Here is a 22,317-nt window from a genome sequence, read left to right on the forward strand (position 1 = left end):
TCCAACCATTCGAGAAGACCAAAATTTTTGTCTTCTCGTAATTTATAGAGAGCTTGTTACATTCGCAGTAAAGGATCAGAGAAGATATAAGGCGTTTCAGACCCAAGCTCGTTAATGATAGTAGAACAGCATCGTCTGCGTATAATAATAGAGAAACTGGTTTCTGATTAAGTTTAGGGGCATGTGATTCTATTTTTTGAAGGTGATCTGGCAAATCTGATAAAAATAAATTAAATAGGAAGGGGGCAAGAATACACCCTTGTTTTACCCCTTTCGAGTTTGGGATGTCTGATGAAAGGTGACCTTTGGTGTTAAGTTTGACTTGACAGATATTGGAAGAGTATAAATTTTTTATTAGGATCAATAAGCGCTGATCAATTTTTAATTCTGCGAGTTTCCTCCACAGCTTTGGGCGGTCAATTGAGTCAAATGCACCACGAAAATCTACAAAAGCAGCATATATCTTAGATTGCCTTTGAGATCTGTATTTTTCAACCAAATGCATAAGTATAAGGCAATGGTCTAATGTAGAGCAACCTTTGGAGAAACCTATTTGTTCTTTCCCTGGTAAATTTAGATTTTTCATCCAGGTAAGGAGTTTAGATAAAAGGTGCTTAGCGTAGATTTTCCCTATCACTGATAATAGGCTTATCGGTCTATAATTCCTTGGTTCTTTTGGGTCGCCATTTTTAAAGATTGGGATAATTATTGATCTTAACCATATCTCAGGTATGATCCCATATTTATCTATGAGAGTAAACAATTGAGCTAAGGGTTCTGCCCACCAATCTATATAGGTCTTAAATAATTCTATTGGTAGACCGTCTGGCCCAGGAGATTTCCCCGATTTGAAATTTTTAACTATCTCTCTAATTTCCTCTTCTTCTACCCTTGGCCACTCCTGGAGTTTATTGATTTTATTTTTAGTGGTTTCATTTCCTTTAAGTTCACTGTGTAGATTGTTAAATACCGATGTAAAATATTGGGACCATTTGGATTCTGCAATTGGTGGTAGAGTTAGTTGATTTTCGGGTTTCAATCCTCCGTACACTAGGTTCCAAAACGCTTTGTTATTTTTACTCTGAATTGAGTCGAGTAATTGTAGCCATTTTTGGGTTGCATATTTCTGTTTCTTTTCGGCCAGAATGTAATGATATTTTCTTTTTTCATCAAGATAAGAGGGCTCTAGTTTAGTGCGATTATTTTTAAATGTTTGGCGCAGTTTTCTTTTTAGCTGGAAACATTCATCGTCAAACCAAGGGCTAGCGCTATGTTTAAGTACCCAAACTTTAGGTGGAGTACTAAGTTCTACGAACATTTGGAAGATCTCATTATAAATTTTCGGAATATCGCTGTAGGAATTAGTGGTCTTTAAGTTGGATAATACTTGTTTTCTCAGGTTGGCTGTAAGTTTTTGCCCCACTACTGCACTCATTTCCTGGGACCATTTTAATTGGGTCATTTGTTTGTATTGAGAGGGTTCTATAATATTGTGCTTGGTTATCTTGGTTTCATCCTTTAAGTTAATAGACAACAATAATGGCTGATGGTCGCTTTCAGTACGCGTTCCAATTTTGAGGTCCATGATCGAATTTATAATATTATAAGGGACAAGAATATAGTCGATGACACTGCATCCTCGGGGGGAGAAGTATGTAAACTCCCCGCTTCTATCGCCTTTTGTTGAACCGTTCACAATCTGCAAATTAAAGTTGTTACATAATTCAAGTAGGCGTAAGCCTTCGTTGTTTACAACCCTATCTCTGGAGAATCGTCCTATTTTCAAGGCATGTGCGATATCATTATCAGTATTCCAATTTAGTTTGCTACATAGTTGTTCATTGTTGGTTCCCACTCTGGCATTAAAATCACCTGCTATTATCAATGAGGCATTTGGGTATTTATCGGTCAAATTTTCTATATAAAAGGTTAGTTGTGACCAATTTTCACTGTTGCTGTTGTTTTTGGATGGGGGGATATAGACATTTACAAGTAGCAAAGTATCGTCTTTTTGGGTTAAAAGTAGGGCTTGTGCAAGTGGCAAGCATTTTTCTAACTGCTTGATTTCAAACCCTAAGTTGTCTTTGATCATACAACAGAACCCTGCTTTCGGCCGGCCCTTCGTGTTTATTTTCAATGCGGGTTTCGTATAGGAGGAGAATCCATTGATTTTAATATCTCTAGTTGACCATGTTTCTTGTAGAAGTATTAATTCAAAATCTTTAAAGAAGTTCATTAGGTCTGGGTCTCCGTCTTTGTTTCCCCACCCTGCAATATTCCAGGACAGCAAGCGTAGGATCCGTTTTTGAGTTGGTGGCTGGTTGACAGCATTTAGTCATTCTAATTCTGTTATTGAGTCCAGCGAGGGATTTTGTCTTGTGCCGATACAGCCATTTGTCGCTACTTTCGGTGGGGAACATAATGGTGGATCTTTTAGATTCTTTTTTAAAGTGCGGGAAATTAGAATTTCCTCCCTTTCTTGATTTTCTTCCTTAGCTGTTCCTTGTTCCTGAGAGATTTCTGTGGTTGGTGGGCTATTATGGACAGTAGGATTGTTTTCGGTCTCTACTTCCATTTCTTTGGTTTCATTTGGTGTTGAGCTCAGTGTGTCAGGTCTGTTGGAGGTCATCTTTTGTTCGGCAATGTTAGAATCCTTTGTAGTACTTAAATAAGGGGTACCTATTTCGTTTGGAGCTAGTATTTGATATCTCAGCCAGGAATTTGTGGTCTCATTGCTGGAGTTTTTCCTTGTCATTTCATATTTTAAAGGAGGCTGGATTTGAAGCTCTGCATCTATACATTTGAAAGTTCCATTAGTAGCTCTCTTTTTGACTATGCATTTTGGGGAGAGGGCTGGTAGGTGTGAGGTTTGATTGTGTATTGTTTCTACTGCATTTTGTTGGCCTTGTTGGTGAATTTCGGTCAATCTGGCCTGTAGTTTCGTCAGTTTACTGAGTATGCTTGTTTGTTCTTTATCTGGTAAGTTGGTAAAGTTATTCAGCAGATCTTCTTCTTCTGGGACTGTGTTTACATTGTTTTAATTGTCTGTTTTAACCATATTTGCACATCAGTTTCTAATGCTTTGAGTGTCCTCTATTTCAGAGGCTTATACTCTGCAGCCTCTTATAGTTGTTTTAACTGCGAGTCTTTTAGTTCTTATGCTCTTACAGTTGTTTTAACTGCATGTTTTTATTTGTTTTTAGTTCTTATCTGTTTTAATTATCAGTTTTTATCCATCCATTATCCGTGTTTAATCTTGTATTTTATTCAGATGTTTTATCCTATGCTTGTTTCTTTGTCCTCATTTGCTCTAACAATTCTCAGTTAAAAAAAATCCTAACTGCTATTTTATTTATATGGGGTTTTTTGTGTATGTGTGGTGTGTGTGTGTGTGTGTGTGTGTGTTTTGTTTTTTATCCTGGTCTGTGACCAGGTGCATCAATGTATTTTTTTGTGGCATGGTTGTTTTCACAACCTGCAAAACGGCATAGACACATTATGCAAAGAATGAATCCTGATGAAACATGTATATAAAAAAACTAAATCCAACTTAAATCCTGCACAGCATAGTAGGGTTACCACCTGTCCTGTATAAAACAAGAATGTCCCATATTCCAGTGTAAAATGCTATATCCAATACTGATATAGTTTTGTCTTGTATTTCAGGTCCCCCTCCCTCTCTCTTTCTCTGTCGAGTTAGGGATCCTCTCCAAATGCATGTGTTTGAAAGGGTGTGTGAAAGGTCACGTATTTAAGCTCTGCGTAGCCAAGGAAAGGTTTGCAAATTCATGTGTGTGTGTGTGTGTGTGTAACAAATTCCAGAGGGAACATCCTTTGGGCTGCAATAGATTCTAATGGATTGCTTTGAAGTCACTTCAGCACCAGATTAAAAAATAAAATAGAATCGGCACCAGTTGTTGTTGTAATAATAATAATAATAATAATAATAATAATAATAATAATGGTAAGAAGAAGAAGCCACCACATCAAACACAATAAAACATTGAACATTAAAAACTTCCCTATAGAGGGCTGCCTTCAGGTGTCTTCTTTGTCTGATAGTTTGCTTGACATGTGACAGGAGGGTGTTCTGCAGGTTGGGCATGACTACTGAAAAGGCCCTCTGCCTGGTTTCCTGTAACCTCACTTCTCACAGTGAGGGAACCACCAGAAGGCCCTCGGAGCTGGACCTCCATGTCTGGGATGAAAGATGGGGGTGAAGATGCTCTTTCAGGTATACAAGGCCGAAGCCATTTACGACTTTAAAGGTCAGCACCAACACTTTGAATTGTGGTCAGAGACATACTGGGATCCAATGTAGGTATTTTAAGGCTGGTGTTGTGTTATATGTGTTATAAACAGTTTTGCTGGGTAATCACTGAGGGTGCTTTAGAGGCTGAAGGACACAACATATTTGCTTTCATCACTGCTGTATGGTAGGCTATGTGACTGTACCTCAGCCAGCGTGGTGGTTAAGAGCAGTGGACTCGTAATCTGGTGAACCGGGTTTGATTCCCTGCTCCTCCACATGAAGCTGCTAGGTGACCTTGGGCTAGTCACACTTCTCTGAAGTCTCTCAGCCCCACTCACCTCACAGAGTGTTTGTTGTGGGGGGGGGGGAAGGTAAAAGGAGATTCTTTGCCGCTTTGAGACTCCTTCGGGTAGTGATAAAGTGGGATATCATATCCAAACTCCTCCTCCTCCTCCTCCTCCTCCTCTTCTTTTCTCTTGGATTCTTGCAGAGACTTATGCCACCTGCCCTTTGGCGCAATCATGCCCGCTTTATTGCCCAGGGCTGCTCAGAAATCTAAGGAGCTTCCTGGAGTCCTCAAGATGCTTTGGCGGAATAATGTCAATGACCCACTCCATCCCAACATTCCACACTGAAACTAGGGTCTCAAAAGGAGCACCAGTTGTGCTGCCTGGAAAATACCTCAGAGCCTTCAGAAATCCCTGAGGTTTCATCCGTTTCTCCGGTGGACTACCTTTACTAGTTCACCACCCCTGTGAGGAGAGTCAGTCACAACCAATGCATACCTCGCCATGAGGCGATCCTTCCATGACAAATAGGGCTGTGCACTGGATTCCAGACAGAGCCCAGATCTCAAATCAAATTGGCCCAGTTTGATTCCCTAGGCCAGGTTGATTGACCCAATGTATCTACGTTAATTTCCAACAACTGCAATCCTTAAAAACATGTTTACATTTTCATCTAGGTGAACTTTTGGTCCATTAAACCCTGCGGCTTTATGTCCACATAATTCAGGGATAATGGCATGTTGACCTGTTTGTACAGCATCTAATCTTCAATTAAGGGCAGGAATATCTTCCAGACGGAGCAGTCGGAATTGCCCAATGCTGTCTTTTCAGATAAAGGCCATTGGAATTATGAGGAATTAAGAGTTTATCCTATTCCTAGGTTCCTCTCTTGTTTGTTTCAGTATTGTCTCTTCAGATTTTCTGCACCAGCTCAGCAGACTCTGATGGAGCAAGAACCCCTTTTCTGTTCATTCTGTTTTCTGTTGTAGTCTTGATTTCTTATTCTTCCGATAAGTTTCACCATTTCTGCATACTCCATTAGTTTTTGTATCCAATCTTCTTTTGTTGGGGCCTCTTCATCCTTCCACTTTTGGGCAAATAATATTCTTGCAGCTGTAGTTGCATACATAAATAAATTTCTATACTGTTTGGGTAGTTCTAATCTTATAATTTCCAAAAGAAAAGTTTCTTTCTGGGTTTTTTAAATGAATGTTATCTTTTTCAATTCATTATATATCATTTTCCAGTAAGCTTTAACCTTATTACAAGACCACCACATGTGAAAAAGGTGCTTTTTTCTCTTTACATTTCCAATATCTATTTGACTTTTATTTATACATTTTTTGCCCCATTTACTAGGTGTTCGGTACCATCTATATAACATTATAATTTTCTCTTAAACCGTAACATGCTGTAAATTTTATATCCATATATATTTGGAATTCATTTTTACTCTCATCATTCATGTTTTTTTACCAGGAGCTTGGCTTTATCTTGGTTAATCCTAAGACCTGCTATTTCTCCAAAAACTTTTATCTCTCCTAATGCTTTCAGAATTGACACTATTGGTTCTTCTACAGAAATCACCGTCTCATCTGCAAATGCTTTTGATTTGTATTGTCTCTGTCTCACCCGGGACTCTCTTATATCTGGTGCTATTTAATATTGACATCAGTGGTGTGTGGTCAATGGACTAAGGGGACTAGGCTAGTCCCCTAAATGTTCCCCTGGTGTCTCCTTGGAAAGAGGCAGGAGGACACCAACATCCTGTTAGAGCCCTGGCACTGTCAGGGACCATTCTGCACCAAGGAAGAATGGTGGGAGCCACCCCTCACACTGATCCTGAATCTTCTCAGGAGCAGGAGGACAGTATAGATTTGGAACAGTGGTTTGCAGAGGGGCATAGTTCAGAAGGCAGAAGCTGGGATACACTGGATGGAGAACAGCTAGCAGAAGAAACACCAGAAGAGAGAGAGAGTTAACAGATTCACAGTCTCTAGATAGCATCCACCCGCCTCCCCCTAACTCCCTTTGTGCTGCAAAAGGGGCAGAGACTCAGAGTGACCAACTCATAGCTAAGAGTGGCAAGCTCGGAGCCACTAGCTTGGTGTTAATTGTAAATAAACGTACCATAAAACTGCCAGAGACTGATTCATTCTTACCGGAACTTGCTTGCCTGCCTGAGATCATTACAATTACATAAGGAAACAGAATCACATACCGTCCAACATTTCGGGAGGGCAAAGCAGGACGTTCCATCCTATCAAGCCTGCCTGATCTCCACAGTTTATCAGAATAGACACAAATTATAAAACTCCACACATAGCTCAGCAGATGAGCAGAGGGCTGGGTTTCCCCTAAATTTCTGTGGGAGAAGATTACACAAGAATATAGCACAACCTCCCACCCCACCCATTTCCTCCATCCTTCTGACTTATTTAGTGTTGGTGTTACAATCTACATTAAATGTATACCTGCACCACAACTGCATGAATTAGTCTGGGCCACATCCGTTTGTGGTGACGAAAATGTGATATGTTTGTCTTTAGTGATTGAGGTGTTCTTTGTACACATGTACATCTATGAAAATTTCTTGTCTTTTTCCATGCTCCTGGTGAATGCCATGTAATTGGGGAGACGTCCCTATTTTACTAATGTCCACTATTGGAACATGCACTGCAGAAGCAGCTGGATTTCAGAAAAATTAAGAATTCCCCAATGATTTTTGCTTCCCTGTGGCTGCTGAAAACAGGGGGGGAAACCTCTCCTTGAGCATGGCAAAAGGGAGGCAGTCCAGAAGGGCTCTAAATGTGGAAACTGCTACCTCTTCATGTTAGCTATGCTTCTCTTACAGATTATCACCAAGAAAAAGAGTGAGGAGAGTTGCCCAGCCCTCAGCTATGCCACACTCAGCTAGCTATCAGTAGAGAAAGCTGAAAACCCAGATGCTCCTGAGCCAGATTCAAGTTGTACTTTGCACAGAAACTATGTGTCTGAGGGATCATGAGCAAGGACAGTGAAGGCAAACAGAAGACTGCTGTGGACACAGAATACCCGATTGATTGCACCGATGGATCATGACTTTGATGCACAAATAAGACATGGGTGGAGAGCTCAGGTGGGGGGCGATTCCATAAGTTCACCTGGTGAAGCAGACAGATGAGATAATAATAATATTTTTTATTTATACCCCGCCGTCCCCAGCCAAGGCCGGGCTCAGGGCAGCTAACAAGCAATAATAAAAACAAGTTGAATGAATACAGCTTAAAAACAAGATTAAAATACAACAATTAAAATATTGATACATTAAAATATTAAAATATTAAAATGCAGCCTCATCACAGGAGGAGAAAGGAAAAGGAAAAAGAAAGAGGGGGAGGGAATCGAATTGGCTCCAAGCCAAAGGCCAGGCGGAACAACTCTGTCTTACAGGCCCTGCGGAAAGAAATCAGATCCTGCAGGGCCCTGGTCTCATGAGGCAGAGTGTTCCACCAGGCCGGAGCCAGTGTTGAAAAGGCCCTGGCTCTGGTTGAAGCTAATCTAACTTCCTTAGGGCCCGGGACCACTAGGGTGTTGCTATTTATGGACCTTGAGGCTCTCCGTGGGGCATACTGGGAGAGGCGGTCCCGTAGATATGAGGGTCCTAGGCCATGAAGGGCTTTAAAGGTCAAAACCAGCACCTTAAATCTGACCCTGTACTCCACCGGGAGCCAGTGCAGCTGGAAAAGCACTGGGTGAATATGCTCCCATGGCAGAGACCCCGTGAGGAGCCTCGCTGCTGCATTCTGCACCTGCTGGAGTTTCTGGGACAGCTTCAAGGGCAGCCCCGATTAGAGCGAATTACAGTAGTCAAGCCTGGAGGTGACCGTTGCATGGATCCCTGTGGCCAGGTTGGGGCGGGAAAGGTAAGATAATGTTATCTTGCTCCTGCCGAGGGAAGAAAGCTAGTACTTAAGGTAGCAGCTATATGACAGAGAGGAAGGATGGTTCCCTCAGGTCTCTGCCCAGGAGATCACCAAGCACAGCGTTGTGGAGTTCAGTGTGCCATGCATGGAACAGCTGTACATAGAAACCGACGCATTTGTCCATTGGAGTGCTCTGGATACAAAGCCATTGATGAGCCCAGAGAAGGCATATCTGTGTGCTTGTTGCCTCTTTGTGTTTCTTCTGGTTCAAAAGAGTTCTCCTGGCATCAGATATGGCTCACAGGAGAGCCACCATCCCAAGAGATGGTAACCTTTCAGCAGCACTGTCCAGTGGATGTCCTTTGTCTAAATATCCAAAGACTGTACTGGCCAGTGTTTTTGTTAAGTTTCTAGAAAACTGATGTAGAGCTGTATAGTTAGATCCAGCTGTACACATGCTTTTGGGAGCTAGTGGGGACCCCTTTCATGTTCACTCTTTTTCTAAATTGTTGTATTTCCGGTGTAGCTATCTTGTTGCATTTCTTCTATTCCAGCGCATTTGTTCCTGGATTGATGGCTAGTGCTGTATTCAGCTCTGACATCTTTGTGAAAGAAACAGGTAGTGCAATGCTCACGCTGGATCTGTTACACTTCAGAATCTGTCGGTTTTAAACATATTACTGTAGCCAAGTGACTTAATAAAAGCTGCACGGTGTTGTTATCACTGTGTTTGCAGGAGGGGTTTGTGCTTCAGCGTAAGGTTTAAACTCTAAAGTTAACCAACTCTAAAAGCCGTTGGAGTTGTATGAGCAGCAATTGGGCTTTGGCAAGAGCAACTGACAGGGCAGGGTAGGCTCCATTATTCCAGCCACACAGCACTCATCTTTCCTGACACACCCATACTTCCTGTCTGAAGAATAGCTGTGATGTTATAGAATTAAGGAATGGCCTGGAATGTGTGACCTGACTATTAAAGTGATTCGTTTCCCCTCTCTCACCTGAGATCTGTGTGGGATGGCAAGGGATGCTGTGTTTCACAAGGCATGAAGTACTTCTATGCCAAAGTCACCTGCGTCGGCTACAAGGAAATTCCCTTCTTTGGTGCTTCTTTGCTTAAGGAGAATGGCATTCAGTGAAACTCTGTGGATGCTGACATTATATGTGGCCATTTTAATCCATTCTTTGCTGCTTGCATGGGGAGTTTATTACCATCTCACCAGGACCCACATTCCTCCAGGAATCACCCATGGTGCAAAATTACATGTTATCAGTATGGCTTCGGGATATCTCTTTGGACTGGTAAGTGTGTGTGTATGATCATTTTCTCCTACTGAGCAACTTGTATGGGATACAGACTGCCTGTGTCTGCCTCTGTCCAGGGAAGAGGGAGCATCTTTGAGTTCCAACTTGTGTCTTGTGAATTACTCTGCCCATCTCTAATATCTCCACTCCCCAACCACATTGTGACAATGCCTTCCACACTTCAAGCAAATGAGGGTTTCTTGGTGTTTTTTCTTGCACGCAGCCTGAGGAGTGGTTTTTCTTTTCAAAGCACTTACACGAATTCCGTCCAGCTGTCATATTTACAGTGTTACAAGTCTCTCCCTCTGAAAATGCAGTAGTAATAACGCTTGTTGGATTTCAGGAAGCTTTGTGAAGAGAATAGTAAGGAATGTCGCTTAAATGAAAAGATAAAATAAGGATTGTTAAAGTGCAACATAAATTTAAGGAATGTGAAAAGTTGTGAAAAATATGGAAATTGTCAGATAGGCTGACGGAAGTCTATAAGATGTATAAGTTAAATTGGATGTTAAATTGTAATTGGATTGGTTATTGGAAATTTGAATAAAAATTAATTATACAAAAAAAAGAAAGAAAATGCAGTAATAAAGAGCCCACTTGTGATATCTCAGTGGTTCAGTGCTCGGACATTGTCCCAGTAATCCGACGTTTTGCCCCTAAATAGCTTAGTCATTGAGTTTTGTAGCAACTAATATACAAGAGAAGACAGTATGTAAATGGCTTAAAGCAGGGTTATATCTGTCCCCATCGGCGTGTTTCCATCGGGAGCAAGGCCGTCTTTAGCATATGCGCTGCCGGGGTGCAAAGATTCGCTCAGCGCCCCCAAATTTAGTTTAGCCCCCAAATTAACTTTTATTATGTTTATGTCAGACACCATGCCTTATCTCTTGTTTATGAGAGAAGGGAGGAAAAAGAAACAAACTTTTTTATTTGCTCATTTATTTACAATATACTTAGACTTAAGTACACAACACCACCACATTTAACTTATAAGTATTGTTTAGGCACCTACTAAGGAGAAACATCAGTCGTGTCAAAGGTGCCGCTGCCGCATAGCAACTCAATGCAATACGTACCATAATATTTTGATGTAAGAGTTACTTTTGTGTGCACAGAGCCACTGTGAATGAGAAGTGCCACCTTTGAGTCTGACAAGCGCCGCCGTTGTGAATGACAAGCGGCGGCGCTGGTGCGGCTCATCTTTGGTAAACGAGCGCACAAAGTCGAAAGTCCTTTAGTGAAACAATAGGTATAGATTTCGGTAATACCTAGGTATATATGTATTTTGTTTCTCTAGCTTGATCAAAATTATTTATAATTTCATAACAGGTAGATAGTTAAGAGCTTAGGCGGCTTCAGTGTCAGGCACCTGGCGCCCCCCAGAATTCAGCGCCCGGGTGCCCCACACCCCTTACACCCCCGGGTAAATATGGTTCTGATCGGAAGGAGCATAAAAAGAGGACTGTGTCCTACTGTGGTGTTAGAACATTCCTACCTAAAGGGGGAAACCCACCTGTCTTTCCATTGCATTTTGATTCTGAATCCTGTGCTCCACCCTGCTACTCATCCTGCCCACCCCAACTTTTAAAAAAAGCGCTCAGGTTTGGTTTCTCTCCATTCCTCCCCACCCCCTCTTAATATTAAATGTTAATCCTTATGAAAATGCACGAGCATTTTAGTACATACTTCTTCAGGGGTGCCAACTTGAATAAAATATTGGGATGTGACATATTTGAAAGCCCATCAACCTGTGGGGGGTTGTTTTGGCCCCCTCCAATATCTTAGGGTAGGGACCTTGGCCCCCTAGGATTTGGCTCCTAAGCATCTAATATCCCTCCTATTATTTGTGCTCGGTTGTGACTAATAAACATATTTGCAAGCAATTCACCTTAATGTGATGCATTTTCATATGTCATTAGGTAAGAAGTTTAGGTTGGGCTGTTGTTGTTGTTGTTAAAAGGCAAATAAATTTAATTTTCCCCATCCCTATTTATCACTAAAGGTGACAAAAAGTGGGCGAAGGCAGAAGAGATTCAGGAAATGAGAGTGAACCCAACTGTAAGGGGCAGGGCTGGCAAGGGGGGAAGATGTGATTGATTTGTGCCATTCTAAGTCGGGACGCGGGTGGCGCTGTGGGTTAAACCACAGAGCCTAGGACTTGCCAATCAGAAGGTCGATGGTTCAAATCCCCATGATGGGGTGAGCTCCCGCTGCTCGGTCCCAGCTCCTGCCAACCTAGCAGTTCGAAAGTTCCAAAGCATCTCAAAGTGCAAGTAGATAAATAGGTACCACTCTGGTGGGAAGGTAAACAGTGTTTCCGTGCGCTGCTCTGGTTCGCCAGAAGCGGCCTAGTCATGCTGGGCACATGACCCGGAAGCTGTACGCTGGCTCCCTCGGTCCTTTTACCTTTACCTACAGCGGACATTGGCATTTCTTTGCCTCTCAGTTCTGAAGCGGATCATAAATGCTAAATGTTTTGGTCCAAATAGGGGCTGCTCCTGGAAAAACTTGGCATTTGCCACAGGTATATGATCTGGAGGATCTTAGATGTTTGGATATCACCAAAACACTACCAAGGGCTGGTAATAAAGGACCTGGTTTTCGATGGGGTGCCAGTCAGGGTGCACTGGCCCAAAACATCACCTGCTGAGAACAGGAGAGGAGTGATGTATTTCCATGGAGGTATTGCTCTCTTCGGAACAATGCGTAAGTTCTTTGAAAGCATCTTAAAACTATATTGTTCTAGGATAATTTGGGAGTCCTGAAATGTTTGCCATGGAGGGTGGTGGGAGTGGTTTGTACTGCCCCTGTATGCAGCTCAAGTTAAATTCCCATGGCAGGATGGGATTCTATTACAAGAAAATGAGACAGAGAAATCCAGTCACACTGGTGACCAATTCTGTATCCTCACCAGCCTTAATGGTCAATGAAAAATCCTTAAAATGCCAAAGAGCATGTTTCTGCTTTGTACGCCAAATGATTTGAAAAGAGGTTCCAGAAATGGTCAGAAATAACTAAGCAGAAATGTGGACTGAGCCTTGGTTCTGTTTATATTTATATTTATATTTATATTTATATTTATATTTATATTTATATTTATATTTATATTTACAGTGGTGCCTCGCAAGACGAAATTAATTAGTTCTGCGAGTTTTTTCGTCTTGCGAATTTTTCGTCTTGCGAAGCACGGAACTGCACCTCTTCAAGCAATGCGCCCGGTTTTAAGAAAAAGGAAACAAATTCGCAAGACGTTTTCGTCTTGCGAAGCAAGCCCATAGGGAAATTTATCTTGCGAAGCAACTCTAAAAACGAAAAACTCTTTCGTCTTGCGAGTTTTTCGTCTTACGAGGCATTCGTCTTGTGAGGTACCACTGTATTTGGTTCAATCCAACTAAGTTTCTCCCAGAGTAGGTTCATTAGGTTTCAGGGTTTTGTTTTCCTTTTTTTTTTTTACAATCCAGTGGCCTATAAATTTTATTAAATAAAATTTTATTCAATAAATAAGTAAAATAAGATAAATAGACCCAAATTAGTCATATCTGTTAATTTTAATGGATTTACCTTTTTTTTTTTTGAGCAGGAGCCTTCTATCTATATTGGTACCCTGTAGTCTGTCCCAAAGTCTGGTTCTGGAGACTGTATCAAAGGCTGCTTTTATGTCAACGAAGGCAGGGTATAGTGAGGCCTGGGTGAGATTGGAAATGGGGATGATGAGAGTGGAGGCTAGCATCTGCCTAACATCAGTCTACAAATGGCTGACATTGAGTCTGCTCCCCCGAGGGATAGCCCCATTGATCCTCTGCGACCAATTCCAGTCAGGCTGGCAGACTGCAGTCCTGAACACCCTCCAGAAACTGGGTTTTGCCCCTCAAGCCCTTCTAAGTCTGGGCTTGGGCCAGGCAAAAGCCACAGTCAGGCAAAAAATATTATATACCGAGAGACAACAGGACTGCGCAAGGTGCCCCGACTATAAAATTGGAGAAATCGAGAGATATATAGCCGCACCGGCAGCATATCTCTTCTTTCTCGTATCTAGAAATGCAAGAAGGTCCTTTACACTTGCCAGAAGCTCGGCTCTTCCCTCGCCGGTCCTGGATGGAGCCTTTAGAAAAATCCCCTATGCTCAGAGATTTTGCACCTGTCCATTGGGAGAGATAGGAAGCCCAGAACACTTGTTCTTTAGATGTCCCTTTTATGAAGAGGCACGTAGTAAGATCATTGATCCCCTACTGGTGAGGCTCACTGCCCTCCCGCAAAAGCAAATATTTGACCTTTTGCTGTTAGGCAAGGATCAGAAGATGACCTGGATGGTTGCCAGATTCTGTCTACATATCTGTAGGCGCAAACCATCGCCCAATTCAAAATAGTCCGGCATGAAAATCCCCAAACTCGGTTCCATGGGTGACTGTGAGTCAACTCCCTGGGATAGTTTATTGTTGTACATTGTTTCTAAATTTATTGTTGTACATTGTTTTAATTGTCTGTTTTAACCATATTTGCACATCAGTTTCTAATGTTGTGAGTGTCCTCTATTTCAGAGGCTTCTACTCTGCAGCCTCTTATAGTTGTTTTAACTGCGAGTCTTTTAGTTCTTACACTTTTACAGTTGCTTTAACTGTATGTTTTTATTTGTTTTTAGTTTTTATCTGTTTTAATTATCATTTTTTATCCACCCATTATCCGTGTTTAATCTTGTATTTTATTCAGATGTTTTTATCCTATGCTTGTTTCTTTGTCCTTATCTGCTCCAACATTTATCAGTTTAAAAAATCCTAACTGCTATTTTATTTATATGGTTTTTTTGTTTTTTTTATCCTGGTCTGTGAATGTAATAAAGTTCATTCATTCATTCTTTTTTTTTTTAAAAAAAAATTATTAACAGGCCAATCACATCACATTATCCAAATCACATTAGTTCCAAATTATACAGCCAAATTTTAAATTTTGTTGGGGATACCCATACATCAAGCTCCGCACGAGTCCAAAACTCTTAACGAGTCCAAACATCACTTATATTACTGCTTTAATTAGACAGTTCTGTCCAGTTCAATCCAGATAGTCCATTATTACTTTCTTTCTCTTCTTGTTGTTATCGTATATTCCTTTCTTTGCGATGTCTGATAATTTCCACAAGCAGATTGAAAACAGGCATCCTCTGTGTGGGTTTTGTACTCTTCAAAGATCATATCGCTCAGGGATAGCCTCTGTTCAACGCTTCCATTAAAAAAAAAAAAATCTTCGGTCTGTCCTTTACTTTTCTCAGGCTTGCCAAATAAATCAAATGAATCAGGAGGCTCTGTCAGGTCAAGCTTGCGTTCCAACATTCCTTCTCTTTCGAACGATCCTAATTCTCCTCCCCCTGTCCTTCTTTCTCTGGCAAGCCTGTCTTGGCGAGACGCCATTTTTTAACTGCGTCATAAAAATTTTCCTCTTTCTCACCATTCACCAATCCTCTCTCCTGTTATAATCCATCCCACACAGTTCTTGAATTCCTGCTTGTGATTAATAAAAATGCAACGATCTTATTTCTATCTGGGGTGAAGGGTTATTAATATCACATCGTGCAAAGAAAAAAAAAAGTTTTTTCCTCCACCCCCCCTTCATCCCAAACATACAGTCTCCTAGTGGTGATTCATCAGAAGATTTACTTATCCATCCGTCACTCCTGGTCACAGAGATCCATTAATCAGCAGTCTTATCTCTCGAACATTACCGTATTTTTCGCACGATTGGACGCACCGGACCATAGGGCGCACCTAGTTTTTTGGGGGAGAAATAAAGGAAATTTTTTTTCCCTTTATTTCCCCCCCAAAAGCAGGTCAGGGAAACCGAACCAGGTCGAGGAACAGCGGGATAGTGGCGCTGCGCCTCCCTGCTGTGCCCCGAGCTTGTGGGGCTGGCTGATGTCTGCCTGGCGCGCGGAGCGCTCTGCTTCAGGGCGCCCCACCCGCCGGGCGGCAGGCTGCTATCCGCAGCGTGGGGAGCCTTGCGGGGAACTCCTGCAAGGCTCCCCATGCTGCGGATGTGTTCCCGAAGCGCCGGGCGCTCTGCTTTCAGGGCGCCCGACGCTCCGGGAAGCAGGCTGCTATCCGCAGCGTGGGGAGCCTTGCGGGGAACTCCTGCAAGGCTCCCCACGCTGCGGATGCTTTCCCGAAGCGCCGGGCGCTCTGCTTTCAGGGCACCCGACGCTCCGGGAAGCAGGCTGCTATCCGCAGCGTGGGGAGCCTTGCGGGGAACTCCTGCAAGGCTCCCCACGCTGCGGATGTGTTCCCGAAGCCCCGGGCGCTCTGCTTTCAGGGCGCCCGACGCTCCGGGAAGCAGGCTGCTATCCGCAACGTGGGGAGCCCTGCGGGGAACTCCTGCAAGGCTCCCCACGCTGCGGGTGTGTTCCCAAAGCGCCGGGCGCTCTGCTTTCAGGGCGCCCGACGCTCCGGGAAGCAGGCTGCTATCCGCAGCCTAGACACGGCTAGCGGAGCGCTAATCCCGAAGCTTGGGGCGTGCGGAGCTCAGCGCGCCCCAAGCTTCTGGGTGTCGGCAAGGTCTAGACGGCTAGCGGAGACCTTGCCGACACCCAGAAGCTTGGGGCGCGCTGAGCTCCGCAAGCCCCAAGCTTCGGGATTAATGCAGCGCTCCGCTAGCCGTGGGAGAGCTGGGTCTCCCACGGCTAGCGGATGGCTTCCTGAAGCCTGGAAAGCGAGAGGGGTCGGTGCGCACCGACCCCTCTCACTCTCCAGGCTTCAGCGAAGGCCTGCATTCGCTCCATAGGACGCACACACATTTTCCCTTGCTTTTTAGGAGGGAAAAAGTGCGTCCTATGGTGCGAAAAATACGGTACTTGATGTATGTGCTTCAGCTTCATTCCAATCATATGTTCCCAATTATAATTCCGAGCTGAAGCAACCAGCATGCGCTAATTGGAATCGGTTTCAGGAAGATCTGACTTCACCGAAGGCTCGTGCCAAGTGTTCGGCACCCCCATCTCTCAGATCAGGGGGTGCATTGTGAACACCGCTGGCAAGGCAGCACCCCCCGTCTCCTGGGGGGGGGGTAGGAAGACTGTATACTTCCCATAGCAGCCCCTTAATTACCTCGTATGGGTCAGAGAGATGTTATTGTCGGCCATCTTCCAACGTGCCACCTGGTGGCCCCCCAAGTTCATTCATTCATTCATTCAATGGATTTACTTTGAGGAGGGCTAACGCTGGCTGTAACTCAAAATGATTTCAATATGAATGACTAGGAAATTTTGTTATGGACGCTCCCTGCCCCCTATAGCTGTTGACTGTGTGTGTCTGTGTGTTTTCACCCCCCAGGAGCCTTTGAAAGATCATGCTGCTATATTGCCCACCAAAGTGAGTCAGTGGTTGTGAATGTCAAGTAAGTGCTTATATTCTCTTTGTAAAAAAAGGGTGTGTGAGAGTCCCCTCAGCTTCTAATCCTTCCTAAGACCTGAGCCCGGAGGAAGCCTGCTAAAATTTACATAGCGATTTGGCCAACCTCTCAAATGGACATTCCATTTTGCATTTGGATATTTTTTATGTTCTAGGCCCCAATCATAGGATGAGTTCTGCTGGATCAGGTCAGTGAATGGCCCATTTAATCCAACATCCTGTTCACAACCAGTTGCCCATGGGAAGCCAGCAAGGGGAAACCAAGTGCGACAGCCGTCTCCCCAGTTGTGATTCTCAGAAAGTCATATTCAGGTGCATATTGCGTCATCTGTAGCTTTTATTCAAGCACAGCCACTTTCAGGGAATGATCTGAAACCTCTAAACCTCTCCTACCCCTAGTGTGGACCGATGGGCTAGTTCATGGGTAGGCAAACTAAGGCCTGGGGGCCGGATCCAGCACAATCATCTTCTCAATCCGGCCTGTGGATGGTCCGGGAATCAGCATGTTTTTACATGAGTAGAATGTGTGCTTTAATTTAAAATGCATCTCTGGATTATTTGTGGGGCATAGGAATTCATTTGTTTTCCCCCCTTCAAAATATAGCCCAGCCCCACACAAGGTCTGAGGGACAGTGGTCCGCCCCCCCTCCCCGATGAAAAAATTTGCTGACCCCTGGCCTCTAGTTTGTCCATTTCATTTTTTCTCAGTTTCTTCCTTTTGCTTAAGTCTTAAATTCAGTTCTCCACATAAGTTTGCCTTTAAAAAAGAGTCCTCATAAAAACTGTTTGAATTCTTGTTTGAATTCACCCTTATTTTTGTATGTTATTTTCAAGAATATACATATGCATTTTTATGCCCACTTTACCCCAGTAAAGCATTTAGTTCTATACATTCCTCGGCTGGAAAACTGTACTGTGTATGTTTCAAAGGATGATTGAGTTTCTGTTTGTGCACTGTGTACGGAAACTTCAAATTACCGTATTTTTTGCTCTATAAGACTCACTTTTTCCCTCCTAAAAAGTAAGGGGAAATGTGTGTGCGTCTTATGGAGCAAATGCAGGCTGCACAGCTATCACAGAAGCCAGAACAGCAAGAGGGATTGCTGCTTTCACTGCGCAGCGATCCCTCTTACTGTTCTGGCTTCTGAGATTCAGAATATTTTTTTTCTTGTTTTCCTCCTCCAAAAACTAGGTGCGTCTTGTGTTCTGGTGCGTCTTATAGAGCAAAAAATACAGTAGGTGTGTTTATCTGCAGAGGTGAACTGAACTGGAATTTCTTCCCCAACGCTACCCAAGGTGGAGCATGAAAAGAGAGGAGCAAAATTCCTATAAAATCTTATAGAATCTCAGTCCACAACTATCATTTGTCTTTCTCAGTGTCATATAGATATTTTTGTTTCATTTCAATTGAAGTAGAAACAGACATCATAATGGCATAGCACAGTTTGTAAGAATACCTCAGAATATACATAGGTAATCCTTAACCCTTCTTGGGATGCGGGTGGTGCTGTGGTCTAAACCACTAAGCCTATGGCTTGCCGATTGGAAGGTCGGTGGTTCGAATCCCCATGACGGGGTGAGCTCCCATTGCTCGGTCCCAGCTCCTGCCAACCTAGCAGTTTGAAAGCACGTCAAAGTGCAAGTAGATAAATAGGTACCGCTCCAGCGGGAAGGTAAACGGCGTTTCCGTGTGCTGCTCTGGTTTCACCAGAAGTGGCCTAGTCATGCTAGCCACATGACATGGAAAAACTGTCTGCAGACAAACGTCTCTCCCTTGGCCAGTAAAGTGTGATGAGCGCAGCAACGCCAGAGTCCTTCGCAGCTGGACTTAACTGTCAGGGGTCCTTTACCTTTACCCCTTAACCCTATTGTTGTTTTCATGTTTCAGCTTTACCTTATTTTTTTGGAGTTCTAGGGTTTGCCATATGTCTGGAATTTCTCAGACGTATCCAAAATATTGCAATCGGCAGCAATGTCGGGGTGGAAATTGACAAAATGTCCAGGAAAATCAGCAACTTTTCTTTCCAGATTTCTACTGTTTTACTCTTAGTTGGAGATGAGCTGTGGCATTTATTTAGCTCCACAGTATACTAGTATAATCTGAGGGTGCTTTATTTTGATGAGAGAATTAAAAACAGTGGCCCTAAACTGAGAGATTAAAATAAAACCCAGATAGCTTGAAAATTCAAAGCAATATACCAGAGTTGGAAACCTCAGGGATGCGGGCTGAATGGAGCACTCTGTCCCTCAGAACTCACCCCAGATGACCACCTCCATAGTCCCTGTTTTGTGCACACACACACACACACACACACACACACTTCATCTGCCTGGCTGGAATGTGCATATTTTGCAAAGTTGGAGGAATGTGTGGTGTTCATAGGAAGTAGCCTACGAGTACAAAGATAAACTTTGCATTTTATGTCTGCTTAGGCTCTGGTTCCACCCATCATGTAATTCCCAGAAGGTTGCACAGACAGGAATTTGCCCCATGGGGTGAAAAAAGAACCCCCCATACAAACCTTCAATATGCCATGAAGAAACATGCTCATTTTCTATGCAATGTACACTGTTGAATTTATAAAATCTCTCTCTTTCATGTAAGTTTCCGGTTAGCTCCTGAGCATCTGTATCCAATTCCGGTATTGGACTGCCGTACTGCTGCAATCCACTTTTTGAAGCATGCAAAGGAATACGGAGTGGACCCCAACCGAATTGCCATTGGAGGGGACAGTGGCGGGGGCACGATTGCTGCAGCCATCTGTCAACAACTAGTGGCAAGGAAGGATCTCCCAAGAGTGCAAGCTCAGTTCCTGGTGTACCCTTTCCTCCAAGCAGTGGACTTCAATTTGCCTTCCTATCAGCAAAACCGTTCCATTCCTCTGTTGTTCAGGAAACGAGCTGTCAAACACGGTTTCAAGTATCTCACAGGGAAGATGATCAATGTGGATGGAATCATAAAGGGCGCCCATGTCTCTACAGATATATGGCAGAAGCACTGGAAATGGCTTAGTGCTGACAACATCCCAGAAGAGTTTAAGGGCAGGGGCTATGTCCCAGCAGTACCTTCTCCATTTTCGGAAAAGCTTCATGAACTCTGCAAACGAGGTTTTGAGACAATGTTTTCCCCCCTCTTAGCGGAGGATAACATCATCTGCCAACTCCCTGAGACTTTCATTTTAACCTGTGAGTATGATCTTATCCGGGACGACGGACTGTTATACAAGAAACGTCTAGAGGACAATGGTGTGTCGGTGACATGGCGTCATCTTCAGGATGGGTTCCATGGAATGACTATATCTTTTGGCCTGGGGCCATTTGAATTTCCAGCTGCAAGGAAATGTTTGCAGCACGTAGCAGATTTCTTAAAAGGTATATAGAAATAAATGGCCTGTTTTGTCCGGCGCTGGTAGTCTTCCCCTTCTGTGCAGGCATATTCTTTTTCATGCCCTGCTCTCCCAATCATAACATTAAAAAAACTGAAAGTCAGATCAAATGTTTGGCACAGTCTAATTTATTAAAGTCAATGTGCTGGACATAAGAAAAGCCCTACAGATTCAGGCCAATGGTCCACCTAGTCTTGCATACTGTTCTCACAATGACCAGGTAGATGCTGTCAAGAGTCCAGGTTCCCAGCTTGATAACACAGTAAGCGTAGGTAATTAAAAAGGAGGATTTATTGTAAATACAAACAGATAACTCCGGATGACTCTAGCCAAGCCAAGCATTATCACTCAAGATGACCCTTCTGAGGACTCCTTCGGGTGTCGACAGAAGATATTGAACTTTCGACCTTTACATCTCTTATTTTGCTTCCTGTCTAGCAGCCCCCCAATTTGCCTCTGCCTTGGACTTTTTTGTCAGCTACAGCCTCTTCCTATTCCGAAAAACTGTCTGTGTGGCTTTTCAAGCCTTTTTGAGCTTCCTGAGACCTTTGGCTGTTTTCCAGCCCACTCTCAGTTGTTCCCCTGGCAACTGGCCGTCCAAGGTTAGAGGGAGTCGATGCTGGCAGCTGTGTGCTCTGCTCAGCCAGCGTCGACTCCAAACTTCTCTGTTCCTGACTGTATTCAGCAGCCGGATGCAAAATTACACTGGGAGCTGGCTCATTCCTGACAGATGCCTCCTGGGACACCCACAAGCAGTGCCTGAGAAAGCTCATAGCGGCTGACATTTGGAAGCATGCTGCCTTTAACTGTAGAGGAAGAAATTAGCTTTCTCTTTCATGAATTTGTCTAATCCTCTTTTAAGTACATCCATGTTCCTGACCATCACTACCCCTTGCAGTAGCCAGCTTCACAAGTTAACTGCATACTTCCTTCTCAAACCAGTAAGCAACAAACGCTTAGGAATTCTATCTGACCACGAGGGTCTTTGCGAACTGGTTTGATGACAACTTAAGCTATGCCTGCTTTATTTTAATCAATAATGTTCTTTCCTTTCTACTTTCTTTTGTCTGTCCTGAATCTCCCAACACAGACCGTCATAGGATGCCCCTGAGTTCTAGTGTTAGTGAGAGAGAAGAGGAAAACTTCTTCCTCTTTGTCTTCCTCTGCTGTTGGACCCATTGATGGCCCCTGGTGGGCCATCTAGTGGGATGTAGGCATTTAAGTTCATTCATATATATATATAAAATTTACAATTTAGAATACTCATTTAAACATCCTTAAAATATCAATGACTCCCCCTTCTTCTCTTTCCAAGGTTCATTTTGCATATCATAAATCTCTGCATTTTTACATAAACTAAACCATTCAGTATTCCATAATTACATCCATCAAAACTTATTTACACTGTTGAATTCATCTTAATGCTGACAACGTTTCTAAGTGTACACAACCCTCCCATATATTCAATAAACATGTTCCAATCTTCTCTAAACAGATGTTCTTATTGTTCTTTTATTCTATATGTTAAGTTTGAAAGCTGCACAATATTCCGTCAGCTTAAGTTGCCTTGCTCGTTTTCCATTTTTGGGCTAACAAAACATGGGCTGCAGTAGTGGCCAGCCAGCTAGCTAAGTTCTAAGCAGAGTAGACTCCTTGAAATTAATGGGCCTGAGTTACCCATATCCATTTTTGTCAGTGGGTCTTCCCTGGCTGTGATATAACATTGGATATAGCCTAATGGGGACGCGGGTGGCGCTGTGGGTAAAACCTCAGCGCCTAGGGCTTGCCGATCGC

At 43.3% G+C, this 22,317-nt stretch overlaps 1 protein-coding gene across 1 annotated transcript; it reads left to right on the forward strand.

Moving 5' to 3' along the window:
- Positions 1–9,566: 9,566 nt before the first annotated feature.
- On the forward strand, positions 9,567–21,989 carry LOC128419625 (arylacetamide deacetylase-like 4). Its single transcript, XM_053400536.1, has 4 exons — positions 9,567–9,743; positions 12,236–12,452; positions 17,060–17,123; positions 19,743–21,989. The coding sequence occupies exons 1-4, from the start codon at positions 9,567–9,569 to the stop codon at positions 20,515–20,517; spliced, it is 1,233 nt and encodes a 410-aa protein (XP_053256511.1). The 3' UTR covers positions 20,518–21,989.
- The last annotated feature ends 328 nt before the right edge of the window (positions 21,990–22,317 follow it).

This window comes from Podarcis raffonei, chromosome 8 (genome assembly GCF_027172205.1).
Source record: "Podarcis raffonei isolate rPodRaf1 chromosome 8, rPodRaf1.pri, whole genome shotgun sequence".
NCBI classification, from domain to species: Eukaryota; Metazoa; Chordata; class Lepidosauria; order Squamata; family Lacertidae; genus Podarcis; species Podarcis raffonei.

Coding starts and splice junctions, on each gene's coding strand:
- LOC128419625 (XM_053400536.1), top strand. CDS start 9,567: ATGGCATTCAGTGAAACTCTGTGGATGCTGACATTATATGTGGCCATT. Junction 9,744..12,235: donor CGGGATATCTCTTTGGACTG/GTAAGTGTGTGT, acceptor TGGTCCAAATAG/GGGCTGCTCCTGGAAAAACT. Junction 17,124..19,742: donor TCAGTGGTTGTGAATGTCAA/GTAAGTGCTTAT, acceptor CTTTCATGTAAG/TTTCCGGTTAGCTCCTGAGC.